This window comes from Mixophyes fleayi, chromosome 2 (assembly GCF_038048845.1).
Source record: "Mixophyes fleayi isolate aMixFle1 chromosome 2, aMixFle1.hap1, whole genome shotgun sequence".
Lineage (NCBI taxonomy): Eukaryota > Metazoa > Chordata > Amphibia > Anura > Limnodynastidae > Mixophyes > Mixophyes fleayi.
Window position 1 is genome coordinate 161,160,116 of NC_134403.1, and position 17,596 is coordinate 161,177,711.

The 17,596-nt window shown below is 43.0% G+C and overlaps 1 protein-coding gene across 1 annotated transcript; it reads left to right on the forward strand.

The window, feature by feature from the left end:
• Positions 1-3,101: 3,101 nt before the first annotated feature.
• RPL24 (ribosomal protein L24) lies at positions 3,102-7,702 on the forward strand. The gene is made up of 6 exons (XM_075194900.1): positions 3,102-3,145; positions 3,291-3,366; positions 3,736-3,846; positions 6,225-6,361; positions 6,897-6,954; positions 7,573-7,702. The coding sequence occupies exons 1-6, from the start codon at positions 3,141-3,143 to the stop codon at positions 7,651-7,653; spliced, it is 468 nt and encodes a 155-aa protein (XP_075051001.1). The 5' UTR covers positions 3,102-3,140; the 3' UTR covers positions 7,654-7,702.
• Positions 7,703-17,596: the final 9,894 nt, after the last annotated feature.

Here is a 17,596-nt window from a genome sequence, read left to right on the forward strand (position 1 = left end):
TCATTCAGCAATTATTGCTGTAGTATTTATGTGTAATCGTTATTACTCTATGCCCCTGTTGTCTTTAGTAACACCACTAGGGGGGAGATTCAATTGCCGGCGATATAGCTCACGGATATCATGCTGCGCACATTGCCAGCATTTACAGTAGGAAACTATTTTTCCTCGCACCTCTATGGGGTGTGAGGAAAAATGAGCGGAGAATCCAGCCAGAATATCGGCAAGAGGTGTCCTTGCTGACTTTCTGGAGACAGTCTGCGCTGAATTGATTCTTCCCCTAGGTGTCCAAATCTTTATATAAGGAGCCGCTGCTAAGCAAAGACCCCACCAACAAAAGACAAACACAATCACACCAAAATATTTATAATTAAAAAAAATAGAAGTCTATATAAATGTGTTCTCTTCATCAAATGGTGTTTTCCAAGTACCTCACAAATAGAGTATATGAAATGTAAACAAAAGAAAACAAAAATATAGGGGTAAATGTATCAATATGCGGGTTCTTCAACACCCGCATGTTCAGCCTCTTTCGCGATTAAATTTCAAACGGCGCTGCATTGTAAAGGGAAGTTAACCCTTTACAATGCAGCGCCGCTTGAAATTTAATCGCGGAAGAGGCTGAACACGCGGGTGTTGAAGAACCCGCATATTGATACATTTACCCCATAGTGTAGTATTTCAGTAGTTTTTCTCATATTCTGACTGTACCCGCATTGTTTAAGTATGATTGCTATGTTTTACAAGCCTAATCAGGCGCAGGCTGGGAGAGGGAAGCCCGGGGGGCACACAGGTGGCCGCATCCCATGACACGGGATGCGGCCGCGTCATTGATGACGCGGCCGCATCGCCCCCCCCCCGGGCCAGCCCGCCCCTGAGCATAATGGAGGAAATATCGCAAAAAATCTCCTCCGTTTAGGCTAATACAGTACAGCATCACATTTCCATTATTGGCTAATGGAACTGCGATTATAGCAATCAATGCATGACGCTACGAAAAGCTAATCTTATTGTACTTTTTCCCTCTTAGCTAACAGTGTTAGCAGTACAAAACAAGGGAAGAAAGACCTCTTACCTCAGATTTCTAGCCACGCACGATCTCTCCTCTCTCATCACCTTGAAACTCCTCCTCTCATTCCTGCTTATTCATTTGCAGGATGTCACGAAAGCCAGATAATGGGAATGGTTCTGACCGCTGCTAGAGTGACAGCTTACCCCCAGAGAGGTGCGGAGTCTAACGGTGGAGAGGTGTTCACCAGGGATTCCCGCAAGGGAATATGGCAATGATTGCTCTCCACCACAGATCGCAGTCCTCTAGGGGGTGCAGAACAGAGAATGCGCAGAACCACCAAGTAGTTAGGCAGAACCGTAGTTGTTGTGAAGAGATGCACGGCAGAGAGCTGGAGCACTGATGTCTACACAGGTGTATAACACTGGAACAGGACCGATGATGAACGATGCTCTGCAGTGATAATGCTGGGAAGCAATGAGCTGCACAGGTAACTGTTGAGAAGCAATGAGCTGCACAGGTAGTCACTGAGAAGCAGTGAGCAGCACAGGAATTCTGAGCTATACAGGTAATGCTGACAATCCGTGAACAGCACAGGTATTGCTGAGAAGTGGTGAACTGCACAGGTAGTTGCTGAGAAGCAGTGAGCAGCGCAAGAATTCTGAGTAGCAATAAGCTGCACCATCCACAATGTCAGAAACAACAGGAGTCAGAGGGAATGCTTCCTATCAGGTAGAGAGACCTGATGATCTGACATCCATTAAAGGGAGGAGGGCCCTTATAAAGGGAACTGGCTGCAGATGATCCAATCACTGCGGAGCAGAGGTTTTGAAGGTTCCCAGGGAAATGCATGCGCAGACCACAAGGCAAGATGGTGTCCGATGATAGAGGAATGCCATGCTGAACAGCAGATAGCAGTAACCAAGGGAAATCAAAGCACACAGTGAACCACATGGGGCGAAACTGGTGAGATGCGTGATACAGGAACACAAAGGAGGTCAGGACATTAGATGAAAAGGAGAAATTTATATATAAAATAGTGAAATGAAAGTATTTCTAAGAAATAAGTATATAATTTAAAGCATATTATTTTAATTGGTGATTAATATATGTATATATACTTCATATATTTACACAATTATATTTTATAATTATTAGAATTATATATAATACTAACCTATTATTAATATTTATAATTTATTATTGTAATATGTATTGTAATATAAAAAATATAATATGGTTATTAATATTTATATATTTATGCACATGCACGGACCTTTGCTGGTGCATGCGCATTTGCGTTTTCTAAAATCGCATCAGCCTTGATGCCTTCTGTGAGAGTGCAACCTTCTCCTTTATCATGGAGGTGGTGGTTTTGTCTACTATTTGAAAAGCAGGGGGACCCTTGATGCATTCAGGCAGAACTTCAATATGTAGCTCTGCAGCGCTACATATTGATAGCTGCCGCAGCTCCACTGTCACCAATAATGCATAGACCCACAAGAGAGCAAAGTAAAAAAAAAAATCTCATAGCAACAGTTGCAGAGACTAACTCATGATATAATTGCATGCTGACATCATATGCACTCAGATGCAAGACTAAGGGGCATATTCAATTGTTTGAATATCCCGCCGCGTTAAAACTATTACCGTTATTACGGTAATAGTAAGCTGGATTTCAGCTTGCGGCTCAGAGAGCTGCGATCTGAAATCCAGCGAGAAAACCACCGTAATAACGGTAATAGTGCGCGGAGCGCAAGATTTTTGGCGTTTCCGCCGACAATTGCATATGCCCCTAACAATGCACAGGACCAAAATCAGGTAAGTTGTATATTATTGCAAATATACCCTTGAGTTACAGTACAGACAACAGGATGTAATATTTTTATTTTTTAAGTTAATATTTATATATTAAAAGCAAAACATTTGCCTCATTTTTTTTACTGTCAGTAAGCTGCATGCACAGCATTCCCTCTCCCAGCCAATATCCTTTCACTGTACTCTGTACAATGTTTTGTACACTGAGTCGGCAGTGAATGTGTTACAATGCCTGTCGCCACGCCCCTCCCAGCATCGCTATATATAACCCATTACCCACAATCCTCTCTTTCTTTTCGCCATCTTTGCCGGCGCCATGAAGTAAGATGGAGTTGTGTTTTGTGAAATGCCTTCTGTGAATCCGCTGCCATCCTCTTTCCCGGCCACGTCCTCCGAGACCCCGGGATGGGGAGGCGGTGGCGCCGGGTTTCTCCCCCGCTGACCGCTCTTCATTTTGTGTTTGCAGGGTCGAGTTGTGCAGCTTCAGCGGCTACAAGATCTACCCGGGGCACGGGCGGCGGTACGCCAGGACTGACGGGAAGGTGAGCGCTGCGAGGCCCGGATGGAGCCCGCTGCTGTATGTGTGGTAGAGGAGCCGGGCGGTGTGAGCGTACACAGGGGGAGCCGTGTGAGTGTATGCAGGGGGGGGGGGCCGTGTGAGTGCTCAGTGACAGGCCTCACCTCCCCGGCCTCTTCCTGCTCACAGCACCGTGCTCTAGTAATGTCCCATGCTCACTGCGAGCGCCTATAGCCGAGTGTATCCTTATCGTGGGTGCTGTATAAAGTGTGTTTTGTTGTATATGGTGGACTTACTGCTCATCACCTGAGCAAGTGGTCATGTTGACTACAATCTAGAGTAACAGTATGAAGCGCAGTCCTTGTATGTTACCAAATCTTTCTTTTTGTTTCAGGTTTTCCAATTCCTGAATGCAAAATGTGAGTCTGCATTCCTTTCCAAGAGGAACCCACGTCAAATCAACTGGACTGTGCTGTACAGACGAAAACACAAGAAAGGACAGTCAGTATGTATTAAGTGGCATAGCAGACATATATTTTGTTAAAATAGCTGATCTGTATATGGTTTTCTTAACTAAAACTGCTGCTGTTTATGCTGAAGTTGTATAGCGGTTATCGTTGGGGTGTGAGATGGCAGATAGAAGTGAGAGTAGCCCCAATAAATGTTTAGACACCAGAATTTTGCATGCATTGCCAGACTGTATCTGTGTGAAATTTGGGTTGGTGAGCTGTGTCCAGTAGAGACCTTGTGGTTTGGGTGTCTGGGACAAACAGCTGGACTGTAAAGTCTGAATAACACTTCCTGGTTGGCCAATTACATTACAAGTGCACTCCAGATTGACTGAAAAGCTTATACATGCTGGCCAATCAAATGTGAACCACATTTAACAGAAGAGCAATTTGTGGCATGATAAACTGAGATTTGAGTTTGGACAGTATTGGTAAAATGTTTGTGTCTTCCAGAAGTCGTCTTCCTTAAATCTTTGTGCAACATGTTTATTTTCAATACCAGTAGTGTTGTCATTTGCTACTACATCACATATAGGTTTAGTTAACTGGTGTTGCTATTGGTTCCATGTAAAGACTAGTGAATGCTATCTAGTAACTTTTTTTCCACAGATCACTTTAAATCTGTTTTTCTTATTAGCTGTCCTTTTAAATGGGACCCATATATTTAAACTCAAAATTCAGACTAAATCTATTTGCTTGGGATCTTGCATTAGTAATTACATTTGCGAACATGATTGTTGTGGGTGTATGAAAATCAATGCATTCACTTTTAATAAGTCAAGAAAATTGTTTACCTATTTAAAAATAAATAAAAATCCCTGAAAAGTTGGCTCTTGCTACCAAGGTTCTGAAGTGACAGGCCTAATGTTTGCAATGTGGAAATGTCAAAATGAGTAATTTTTGCACCTTTGACCCATTTGCCAAGCCAACACCAAATTGTTTTTCAGATTGGTCACTTTTCTATACTGAGTTTTATAGAGAAGTTCTAATTGCCTTAAGTATTTGCAAAATGTAGGTCATAAGCACATTGTGAAGTCCTATATGCCTGGCAATGCATGTATTTCTACTGCTGCTTGGCACAATCAACTGTATTGGTGCCAGATTTGACCAAATGCAGGTGACCAAATGGGACAGGATTTGTTCACGTCACCAATAGAGCATCCAGAACAATATCAACCTGTTTTGGTCTCTTATTGTGATTGAAAATGGACTGTGCACACAAGCAGTCCTCTTCCAACCACATCTAACTTGCATTTTAAAGGGTCAGTTGTTGGTTTTTGTTTTGTTTTTTTGCTGTTTTTAGGGCTTAAAATATCAGCTGTAGTATCAGTGTGTGGATTTAGACTTTCAGTTAGTCATGTGGATATTTACAGTGGTGTGTGGTAGCCCACCCGTCAAGCTTGTGCATTGACTTTAGTAAATGGTGAAAGACAAGTGCACTGACACAAAGCAACTAGACACATGACTTGCACTGAATCGGTAAAAGCTGACTAGGTTACTGCACTTTTACCTGTCTGTATGTATTCACATTTGATTTTCTCTAGCTGAACTTGCCTGTATGCTGTACAGTATTGTACACAAATCTTAGAATTGGTCAGTTCTAACTTTTACTATATGGGTGGGTAAAAAATATGCAGCGAGGGAACTTCAATTTTGTACCACTCACCAAACGGGTTCTAAAGAAATGACTGTTTAAGGTCTTCATAATGGTGATATTGCGTAATTTTACCATGGCTAATTTCCCCACATTTTTTCTTTGCTCCCACTTAAGCCGGAGAGCATTCTCCCAGCAATTTACACTTGAAGCAAATAGAATGGAGAACCTGTTTTTTAAAAGCTTTAAAGGGGTATTCAATTAGAGAGATCCCCGAAAAATGAGCGCTCTAAAAATATTACCGTTAATACGGTAATATTGCGCGAGAAAACCGTTAATACGGTAATTTACTCGCTGAATTTCAGCTCGCAGCTCAGGGAGCTGCGAGCTGAAATTCAGCGAGTAATTACCGTATTAACGGTAATACTTTTAGACCGCTCGTTTTTCTGCGGTCATGCCAAACAATTGAATACGCCCCTTAGGGGGGTATTCAATTGATTAGTGAGTTACGCTAAATACCCGCGCTCTAAAGCTATTACTGTTCATACAGTAATATCTCGCTGGATTTCAGCTCGCAGCCCTGAGCTGCGAGCTGAAATCCAGCGAGTAAATTACCGTATGAACGGTATTTCCGCACAAATTACAGTATTACCGGTAATATTTTTAAAACGCAAGTATTTTTCGGAACTCTCTAACAATTGAATACCCCCCTTAGTGTTTAAAATCAACACAGATTCTCTGGACAAGGACTATTTATTTAAAATTGTCTTCACATTTCAGGAAGAAATTCAGAAGAAACGTAGCCGTCGTGCAGTGAAGTTCCAGAGGGCTATCACTGGTGCCTCCCTGGCTGAAATTATGGCCAAGAGAAACCAGAAGCCTGAAGTGCGTAAGGCTCAGCGGGAACAGGCAATTAGGTGAGTCCTTATTTAATTTGTCGTCTTTACAGCAAGTGGCAGTTGGTGTGAAATTGTTTTTTTTTTTTTTTTTCCTGATATCCAAGAAAAGTGATCTTCAGTGGCCTTGCTTCATCCCTCTGTCCCTAAAAACCATTACAATGTAAAGCCATATGGTTACTGTCATCAGATCCTTGTTTCCTCAAGCATTTTGAGGAGTTGATTATCACTATTGAGTTAGATCAAATTATTACCATTTGGGTACACTTCATGTTCACAGAATTGAGATTATGGACCCAGTTTTAACTTGTAATGAAAACATGATCTAATTATTGCAGCTGAATCAAACTCATTTACTGAGATCATGAACATTTAGTTGTCCGGTTCAGCTCTGGGTGTCTTATGGCGCTGTTCCTTTACTGTCATACAAGATGGACCTTTATCTGTAGTACAGACTACTAAAAGTATTAAGTGTGCCTAAAGATATAAAAACTTAGTTTTGTAAGTTTGTGATTTCAGATAGTCCAGACACTAATTTATACTCTGCAATTTTCAGGGCTGCCAAAGAAGCAAAAAAGGCTAAGCAGGCTACTAAGAAGACTGTCCCTGCCAAGGTAAGGAATGTCCTTAACTTATGTATGGTGCATATGTATCACGGATCAGCAACTCTCTAATTTATGATGCCCCCTAACTTCTGCCTGATACTAGTTGTCAGTCTGGAGTTGTGTATCCTGGAGTAAATCATTGCTCATTTATTTCAACAATCTCAATGTTAACCAGAAACCCACGCAGGATATTTATTTGATTTGAAGCACATGGTCCATTTTATGTTTTGTAAATACAAACTGTTGTCTTATGTGTACACAGTGCCTCAAAAAATCTCTATATATTTTAATGTGATTTGCACACCCCCTTTAATACTTTTATATTAACATTATCAAAGGGGGAACATTATCTATCAAGGAGGAGAAGTCTGTCTTTGTGGTGGTTAAATTGCACCTCGAGTAGGAGTTACTTCACAAATCTAATGGCAGTTCCTTAATGATATTCCCTCTTGCCCTAACTAAATATCTTAGCTGCACCCATCACTATGCTATAGACAACTCTTGCAAGTTAGATAGTGTAAATCATTTGAGCTTTGTACAGGTATTGTCAGGTGACAAGTCAACTAGACATGAGGAATATTTGATTAATATCCAGTTTAAAATCATGGCTTTTTTTTTCTTTTTTAGGCACCATCAAAGTCTGCACCCAAGCAAAAGATTGCCAAGCCTGTGAAGATGCAGGCCCCACGTGTTGGTGGAAAACGCTAAGCATTGTGATGCCATTGGACGTGCTAATAAACTAGTTTTGAAAATCTGAGACTCTGTGTGATCAGCCTATTTAAATGGGGCACTGCTGCTAGTGGATTTAGTTTGATAAACTAAAACATTATGTAATGGTCTAGTGAAGTCCAAGTATATGTGAAAAATAAAAAATTGCTCAATCTTGGAAGCACGAGTGTTCTGCTAAAACTTGGTACTGCCAGGTCCTTCCCAGCGATTTGTTAAGACATCAGTGTCTGGTTTTATTGCTGCTTGTTGCAAGGAATCAAACCCATTAAGTGCAATTTGAATGCAATTTTTCATCCTAACATCTACAGTTTTTGACTTTGATCAAGGTACAGAAGCTAAGATGGCAAACTAGTTGAAACTGCACATTTTGCTGTGGCTGCTTTCATGCAACATGGGGGAAAAGGTGCGTGCGTACAGAAACATTGTTTAGTGGTAGACTATAGAGCATTATGTTGCAGTAATTAAAATATCAGTACATGTCCTAATTTAAAACTTGGTTAAGTTTTGTATGAGAAATAGATACAAGATCTAATTTAAGATGTAGATTGCAGGAATTTGCAGCATGAATGTTGAGTTTAGTGCACAGCCCAAAAATACCCCTAAGCAGCAGCAGGCTTGGGGAATAGGGGATATTGGTATTTTATTAACAGTGATTGTCGTGCAAAGTAACATATTTAGAAGGTGGGAAAATGACAAGTTTAGTCTTGCCCCTAGTATGTTTTAAGCAGTGAGAAGACATAAGATGAGCAGCAGCAAGGCATCCAGGAACACCAGCCAGTACAGAAGAGAACAAGAGCTGGGAAATCTAACTGTATTATGCATATAGATTCAGTCTTAGTGTTGCAGTTTAATTTGCTTATTACCTTCTGTATAGATGGAGAGAGACACTAGGGTCAATTTTGATAACAGCCAATTAACCTACTAGTATGTTTCTGGAGTGTGGGAGGAAACTGGAGCACCTGGAGGAAACCCACGCAAACACAGGGAGAACATACAAACTCCACACAGATAAGGCCATGGTCGGGAATTGTACTCATGACCCCAGTGCTGTGAGGCAGAAGTGCTAACCACTTAGCCACCTTGCTGCCCAATTCTGATGAGTGGGAAAGGAACTGTGGTCTATTATGAGGTGAAAAGTGAGGGAGAACAACTTGCTTGCAGTAGTTGTCTGTTTCATTAGTGATTTTAAAATTGCCTCATCGTGGGAAGTGCCTATTGCTGTCCCTTATTACTTGGAGGTGTTTTCAGAAGACTTCTTTCCTCTTGTCCCTCCTAACAATAGCTACACATTACAGGTTTTTCACCAAATTATCATGCTGGTCACATAATAAATGACACTGGTTTGATATCACAGTAGTGTGTACGCTCCTCCCAAACATGTTTTAACGTACCAAAGCACATTGTATCTTTTTTTATAAACTGACTTTTTAAAAATTGCTATGAACAATGAAATGATGTCGGGCAAATTCTAAAGTGTGTATGAACTCGCTACCAGCTGTGCAGGCAGATCTCTAGAGTGTGCTGAGTCACAATCTGTTCAGCAGATGGTTGACCAATAAAGTGCACTGATCTGAAGGTAAATTGTGTAGGTGTGCTCACTGGGAATTTAAATATTTGGTAAAATCTTTAGATACATCATTGGGAGAAATTTTCAGTAGTGTACCCAGTATTTCATGCTAAAGTGAACACTTTGAGGTCTGGATATAAGGGCTATACACCATGGTTGTCCATGTTGCTCAGAGACTTGATCATTCCAGATGAAGACGAGTAGTGGCTCCCACATTGAGTTTACCCATTCACTAATTGTCTGGATATTTGGGGTTCCAGACCTGCTAGCAGATTACACTGACAAACTGCTAATACACAAAATCCCTGTAACGGTATGAGTAATTTTATTCCATGCTAGGAGTACCAGAAGGCCTTTAGGGGAGCACAGTCTCAGGATGGCTACAGCGCTTTCACATTTAATAAGTTAAATAAGCATTTTATAGAAATGCCACATTGTGATATTTAAGAAATGCAGGGGAAGTGCCACCTGTAGTATTCTGGCTGGGGACGGGGACGACACAGGTTGGCATTAAAATTTAATGTTGATGCCTGGTATCCTGCTCATCACACTGGACTATTAATAGGGGATGCACTAATTGTGGTAAATCTGTAGGAAAGACTAGTAGAAAGGTATTGTATGTCTATTTTGTTGATGCAGGCCCAGAAGATAAAAAAAAAATACAAATGACTCCAATATGCTATCTTGACAATACTATGTCAAAAAATAACAATCATTTGCATGGATAGGCTAAGGGCTCATACACACTGGCGCTGAAAACGAGAGTAGGCAAAGGTTAAATTGTTAAAACCATGTACAACATTAAAATAAGCTTCCCTGCCAGCACAGTGTACTTAATGAGCTTTCCCGTAGAACGCCACCGTATTTTACTGATTTAACGCCTCTGCGCTTGAAGTGCAAGTGTCAATTTGTATGTCTATTCGCTTTCTTTAATTTTTTATTTTTTTTTGTATTAGTTACAAACTGCTTTATAGGTACGGGTCTATTTCAAAAACATCCGTTTAGTCTATATTGTGCCTGCCACAGGAAACATTGCAGCATATTAGAAACTAAAAAAAGAGGCTTTATGTACTTACGTTAAATCCGTTTCTCTGATTCCATCTGGGGGACACTGCTTACCATGGGGTTGTGGAGGGAGCTTGGGGAGTTGGCACCTAAATAGTTAGCTTTTAGTACTGGCGACAGACCCCTCCCCTCTACAATGCCTCTTCCTCTTCTTGTCAGTTAATTAAAAAGCCCCAAGGAGAAGAGGCCAATGAACCAAAAGCACACAGAAGAAAAGCAGAAGGGAGAGATCGCAGTGTCCCCCAGACGAAATCAGAGAAACGGATTTAACGTAAGTACATAAATCCTCTTTTCTCTTTCATCCAGTCTGGGGGACACTGCTTACCATGGGGACGTTCTAAAGCAGCCCCCTAAGGGTGGGACTACTCTGAAAATCCTGCTCGTGAAGCATTACGAGCTAAATTTGCATCCGCAGATGCAAATACATTAAACTGGTAAAATTTTGTAAAGGTGTGGACAGAGGACCAGGTGGCTGGTCTGCAGAAGCCCCCTTTCTTGCTGCCCACGATGCCCCTACCGATCTGGTGGAATGGGCCGTAAGTCTCTCCGGCACAGGACGGTTAGCCTTTATGTAAGCTTGCTTAATGGTTGCCGTAATCCATCTTGCTATGGACTGTCTTGAGACTAGCATCATAAAGAACAAACAGAATCAGTATGTCTAATCTGAGAAAGTTCTCTTGACATAAATACGGAGAGCCCTAACCACATCTAACTTTTACATAGACTGTTGATCCGAATGGGAAGTAGATGAGAAGACCGGAACTACAATTTCCTGGTTCAGAGTGAAAGCCGAAACTACTTTTGGAACGAAGGAAGGGAGGGTTCTTAACACCGCTCTGTCCTCGTGGAAAACCAGATATGGTTCCCGACAAGACAGAGCTCCTAATTCCGAAACCTTACGTGCAGATGCAATAGCCAAAAGGAAGAGGACCTTCCAGGTCAACCACTTCAAATCTGCCACAAGTAAAGGCTCAAAAAGGAGGCCCCTTAAGCATATCCAGTACCAGGTTGAGATCCCATGGTGCTGTGGGTGGAACATAGGGAGGCTGAATATGCAAGACTCCCTGGAGGAAAGTCCTAATATCTGGTAAATCCGCTAATTTCAGGTGAAAAAATACTGACAGAGCCGAAACCTGAACTTTTAAAGAACCTAACCGAAGCCCTGCTTCCAGGCCATCCTGAAGGAACGCCAACAAGCGAGGGAGGTAAAAAGAGGACGAGTGACATGTCTTATTTTCACACCATCTGATGTAGGCTCTCCAAATCCGGTGATAGATGCGAGCTGAAACTGGCTTTCTGGCTCGCATCATAGTATTCACTACGCTGGAGGAAAAACCTCTAGCCCTCCAGAGGCTGGCTTCAACAGCCATGCCGTTAAATTGAGCTGAGGTAAATTCTGGTGACGGAAGGGACCTTGCAAAAGAAAGTCGTCTTGAGACGGAAGACGAAAACCTTGTCCTTCCGCCATAGAGATTATGTATGCGTACCAGACTCAGCGCGGCCATGAGGGAGCTATTAGAATTACTGGCAGACCGCCCTGCCTTACTCGTCTGAGTACGCGAGGAAGCATGGGAATCGGAGGAAACAGGTATCCCAACCTGAACACCCATGACATTGTCATAACGTCCGCTGCCACCGCTAAGGGGTCTCTTGCCCTTGAGCAAAACCTGTGAACCTTTCTGTTGTTTTGCCCAAACCAAAATTTGAGCTGCAATATTCAATGACACTGCACTCCTGGTACCTCCTTGCCTGTTGACATATGCCACGGCAGTGGCATTGTCTGACTGAACTCTGACAGGGTGGCCCTGAAGGAGGGACTGGTCCCCCCCGGAGGCCCAGAAGAATAGCCTTCCACTCCAGCACGTTTATTTATAGGGCTCATTCCTGAACCGACCAAAGTCCCTGGAGCCGGAGGTGCAGAATTACCGCCCCCCAACCTTTCAGGCTGGCGTCCGTCGTAGCTATGATCCATGGCCATGGAGCGAAGGACCTGCCCACTGTCGTGATCCTGAATCAGCCACCAATGAAGCGATTCTCTTGCCCTTGGAGATAGAGATCCTAACGTAGGTGGGATCCTGACCATTTCCTCAATAGATCCCACTGAAAACAACGAGAATGGGCTCGACCGAAGGGGATGGTCTCGAAGGAGGCCACCATCTTTCCCAGCAGCTGCATGCACAAGTGCATTGAGGGGTTGGGAGAAGACAAGACCTGAGTTGTTATAATCTGAATTTAACTGATCTTCTCGACAGGTAGGAACACCCTTTGCTGGCTGGTGTCCATAACAAGCCCTAGGAAAACCATGCATTGACATGGAACCATCTGGGATTTCTTTAAATTTATTAGCCATCCATGGCTTTCGAGAACCGCCAAGGTGAGTGATAAGTGATGATGTAAGCAATTCTCTGTGGAGGATTTGATGAGCAGGTTGTCCAAATAAGGCACGACCTGAACTCCCTGAAGGTGAAGACATGCTGCCATTACTGACATGATCTTTGTGAAAAACCCTTGGTGCTGTTGAGAGGCCGAAGGGGAGGGCCCGAAACTGATAGTGGAAGGATCCCACTGAGAATCTTAGGAGAGACTGATGGTGGATCCAAATGGAAATGTGGAGGTATGCGTCTTTTATGTCTATAGACGCCATAAACTGATCCTTCTCTAAGCCGTTTATCACCGACCTTAGGGATTCCATCCGAAATTCGTCCACCCTTAAGTGCACATTGAGACCCTTTAAGGTTAGGATGGGATGAAAGGAGCCGTCCGGCTTCTTGACCAGAAACAGGTTTGAATAAAAACCCCTGTCCTTTCTGGTAATCTGGGACCCTGCAGATAACTCTTTGAGAAAGAAGAGAGGCGACACAATCCTGTATTGCCTGCCTTCTTGATGGATCTCGGGGTAGCGGAGTTAGGAAGAAACGATGTGGGACCGGGCCCAGCAGGTCTATCCTCTGATATAATACCCCGAATCCAAGGATCTTGGGAGGACGCTGCCCACTGTTCCTGAAACAAAGACAGATGTCCACTCCGGAACAGAGTGGTCGTCAGGACGCAGACGTCTCCTGGGTCTTGGAGGCCTGGCGCCTAGCTGCAAACGAGGATCTCCCCCTGGCAGAGGAGCCTCGAGAATTTGGCTGTCTGCCTCTAAAAGACTATCCTCTAGGTAAGGAGGTCCCCCGAAAGGGCTGACGAAAGGAGCTGACCCGAGGGTTTCGGCTCCTGCTAGGGAATACCGGCATGGAAGTGCTTTTGCCCCCCGTTGCCTGTGAGATCAGGGTATCCAATTCCGGGCCGAACAAACCTGCTGCTGAAAAAGGAATGGTTTCCACTGACTTTTTTGATTCCGCATCTCCTTCCCAGCATTTCAGCCATAACATTCTTCTTGCTGAAATAGATGCAGCCTGAATAGAATAGGATACAGCCGCTGAGTTCTGCGCCGCCTCATAAAGGTACCCCGATGCCTCCTTCAAATGCAAAGCCAGGGGAAGTAAATCAGAGTCCTGCAAGGCCTCTGCCAGCTGGTCTGCTCATGCTTCCATGGCTCTAGCCACCCAAGCTGAAGCAAATGTGGGCCTAAAAGAAGAACCCGCAGCCGCAAATATAGATTTTAGCTGGGATTCCACTCTGCGGTCATTGACATCCTGCAGAGATGCAGAACCTGGAGCTGGAAGTAAAGTGTGCTTGGCCAATCGGGCTATTGGAATATCCACTTTTGGAATACTCTCCCAGCAAACCACATCTTCCTCCTGCAATGGATACAGGGAAGAGAACCTTTTGGGAACAGAGAACCTCTTATCAGGCTGTTTCCAGGCTCCTTCTGCAATATTCTTAAGTTCTACGGAAGGGGGAAAACGGATAGCCTTTCTTTTGGCCTTCTTAAATAGACTTCTGTCTCTAGGAGTAGTATCCTCCGGTTCTGGGAGGTCCAACGCTTGTCTCACTGCTAAAACCAAATCATTAATAAATTGGCTTTTAGAGCTTTCTTCCTGTTCCAAAGGTTGAACCTGGTCAGGATCAGAATTAATTTCCCCCTCTTCCTCTGAAAACTCCTCAGAGTCTGAAAGGACCATAAGGGTATTATCAGATCTAGGCCTCCTTCTTTTAGCAGGCGCAATGTTTGGGGATTCAAGTAACTGCTTTAGTTTATCCAAACCCTTTATAAATGCTGCAGACCATGCCGGTTCTGTGGGAACAGGGGCTTTGTCTGTATGAGAAGAGGAAGGTCCTGGTATAGACGTTCCAATAGAACCTGTGGTAACAGGGAGGCCCAACTGAGTACTAGTATTATTAGCCACCGAAGTAGCCACAGTAGATAGCAATTGATTAGATTGAAAAACCATCTGTGCTAAAGAGGAAACCGACTGTGACAGGGAGGTCACCCAGGCCGGTTCCTCCGTCAGTGGGGCTGAAATATGCTGGGCTTGCGCAGGGGGGACCCCTGCCTCGCAGACAGAGCAGAGCGCCAACGGGTCCTGCCCACAGGGTAATTTAACATTACATTTAGAACATGTAAAATATTTTGCAATAGGGCCCTTTCCCTTATCTGACATTTCTTAATAAAGGAAGGCACACCAAACACACAGACTTAAATTGTTAAATTTAGCTGAGTAGAGAGAGAGATATAAATGTGTGGAGAGAAAAGTGTAAACTACAAGTAATCAACTAATCTAGATATAAAAGTTGTACTTGTAAAATTTTAAACACAAAATAATACTTAAGCAAGTAGGAGAACTATAATATAACCCCTACTAGCCCACTTGTACACAGCAATACAGAATATGTGTTTAAATAAATCAGATACTTAGCCCATAGGCCAAACAGGGGAGAAGTCCAACAGCAGTTCCTGGTGCCTGCTCCCTCAGATCTGTTCTCTCTTCCCGGGCTTCTCCTTGGTGCCAGAAGACTGGGATAAACCATCTCTCTCTCTGGAAGGAGGGGGAGCTCTTTGTGTTAGCTCCCCCCCTTCAGTAATGCTGCCTCTGTTAGCGATTCTGTGTCTGAATAAAAAATTAAAAGTATTATGTGGCAGAGTAGTGGAGACCTCCAGGGGAGGTCTCCGCAGCGGATAATACCAGATGCCCCCTCCTATGTATGAGGGGGGATCCTGGTATAGCCCCCTTCTCCTCTCCTCCGAATCCAAGATGGCCACCGTCAATGCAGTATCTGATAACCGGCGCTCTATGCCCGCAGTGGCAGCGCCGGTTATCGGGGATGCTCCAGGAGTGACAGCGGTCCGTGAGACCGCTTGTCACTCCTAATTCAGGCACCAATTTCTTCAATCTCCTCCTGTCCCTGTCAGTGAGAGCCGCTGGCTCTCTGCTGACAGGGGAATGCCTGCGCTGCCCTGCTGTGAGTGTGTTCTCTATATTAGAACACACTCCAGCTCTGCCACCTGGAAAAAAAAAAAAAGTTAAAAGAATAAAATAAAAGTTTAAAATTACCTACAGTACTAAAACACTGCCCAACTCCATGGGCACCTAAAAAAAACTGACAGGAAGAGGACGAGGCAGGGGGATTGTAGAGGGGAGGGGTCTGTCGGCAGTACTAAAAGTTAACTAGTTAGGTGCCAACTCCCCAAGCTCCCTCCACAACCCCATGGTAAGCAGTGTCCCCCAGACTGGATGAAAGAGAAAAAGCATTTTAGTTACGTATAAGAATGTATATACAAATGTATAAGACTGCTCCATGTATTGTTAAAACTGCACCCACTCACCTTGTCTGCAACTCATTACAAAAAAAAGCTGTTTTTTTTCATTTATACTGCTAGCAGCTGTACACATAGAGCCACACAGAGAGGGGACAAGTGAAGCTATTCTCTAATTTCTTACCTCTCCTGGGGAACTCGAGTGGATATCTTGTTAGACGTTAAGGCCTGGTGAAAAGCAAAAGCTTTTCACCGCTTTATAAATTGAGTAGTTTCACAGTCCCCATAGAGGTCTATAGGAACATGAGTTCAGGCAGAAATGCTGATAGCACTTACATAAATTGACCCTGCAATGCTTAACATTAACACCTGGGGATAGAATTTACTAAACTGCAGGTTTGAAAAAGTGGAGATGTTGCCTATAGCAACCAATCAGATCCTGGCTGTCATTTTGTAGAATGTACTAAATAAATAACTAGAATCTGGTTGGTATAGGCCAGTGATGGCTAACCTTTTCGGCTTTGTGTGTCAAAAATCAGAAAAAAGTGTAGCCTTCCTCGGGTCGCGTGTCACTTAAAATATATATATATATATATATATAAAATGTAATAAAAACATAAATATAAAACAACACTACATAATATTGCTTGTGGCCAGTATCTGGTTTCACCCTGTAGCCCAATGACAAATTATATATATATATATATATATATAATTTATCATTGGGCTACAGGGTGAAACCAGATACTGGCCACCAGCAATGTTATGTAGTGTTTTTATTTGTAGACAAAAGACTCCATTTCTGGTGAGCCTGCAGGGTATGCATATATAAATATTGTATTATAAGATAAAAAAAAACTTTTTTAATCCTATAATACAATATTTATATATAATCAGACAGCTCTGCATACCCTGCAGGCTCACCAGAAATGGAGTCTTTTGTCTACAAATAAAAACACTACATAACATTGCTGTTGGCCAGTATCTGAGGCTATTTTACTATTAAATATTATAAATAGCCTTTACAAGCCCTACCGTGCTCCAGGGAAGCGCGCCATTGAAGTAATGCCGGGAGATATACACAAGCTCCATTTCACCGACGGGGAGATGTACAGCAGCCGCGGCGCTGTCAAAGAAGCGTCCGCGGCTGCTGTACAGAAAAAATATTTGGTATGTTTAAAACAGGCAGTTTGACTGAATCGCCTGGCGTGTCAGTCAAACTGCCTCCGCGTGTCACGAGTGACACGCGTGTCATAGGTTAGCCATCACTGGTATAGGCAATATCTCCATTTTTTTTTCAAACCTGCAGTTTAGTAAATGTAGCCCTTGAAGTCTAGAGTGTTGCATGGATGAACTTAAAGGAATTAAGGTGCCTATTTATAAAGCCCTAAATCATGCGGAAACTGCTTTTTCGCCATGATTTACCCATTAGTAAGTTAAATTCCTAATTTACGAAAAGCTTAATGCAGGAATTATTAGAGATTTGCTGCATTAGGCAAAGTTTTGTATTAACCTCATTCCCCATAATTATTCACTGTTGACTGGTTTGGGGAATTTTATCAAGCTTTAAAAGGCTTAGCTTTTTGGAACTTGTACCTGGTGGCTAATGCTATCGTTAGTGGCATTAGCCATTCAATTCTATGGGAAGA

Excerpts from the sequence above, each read along its gene's own strand:
- RPL24 (XM_075194900.1), top strand. Across the intron at positions 3,367-3,735 it reads ACGCCAGGACTGACGGGAAG|GTTTTCCAATTCCTGAATGC; the intron begins GTGAGCGCTGCG and ends TTTTTGTTTCAG. Across the intron at positions 6,955-7,572 it reads AGAAGACTGTCCCTGCCAAG|GCACCATCAAAGTCTGCACC; the intron begins GTAAGGAATGTC and ends TTTCTTTTTTAG.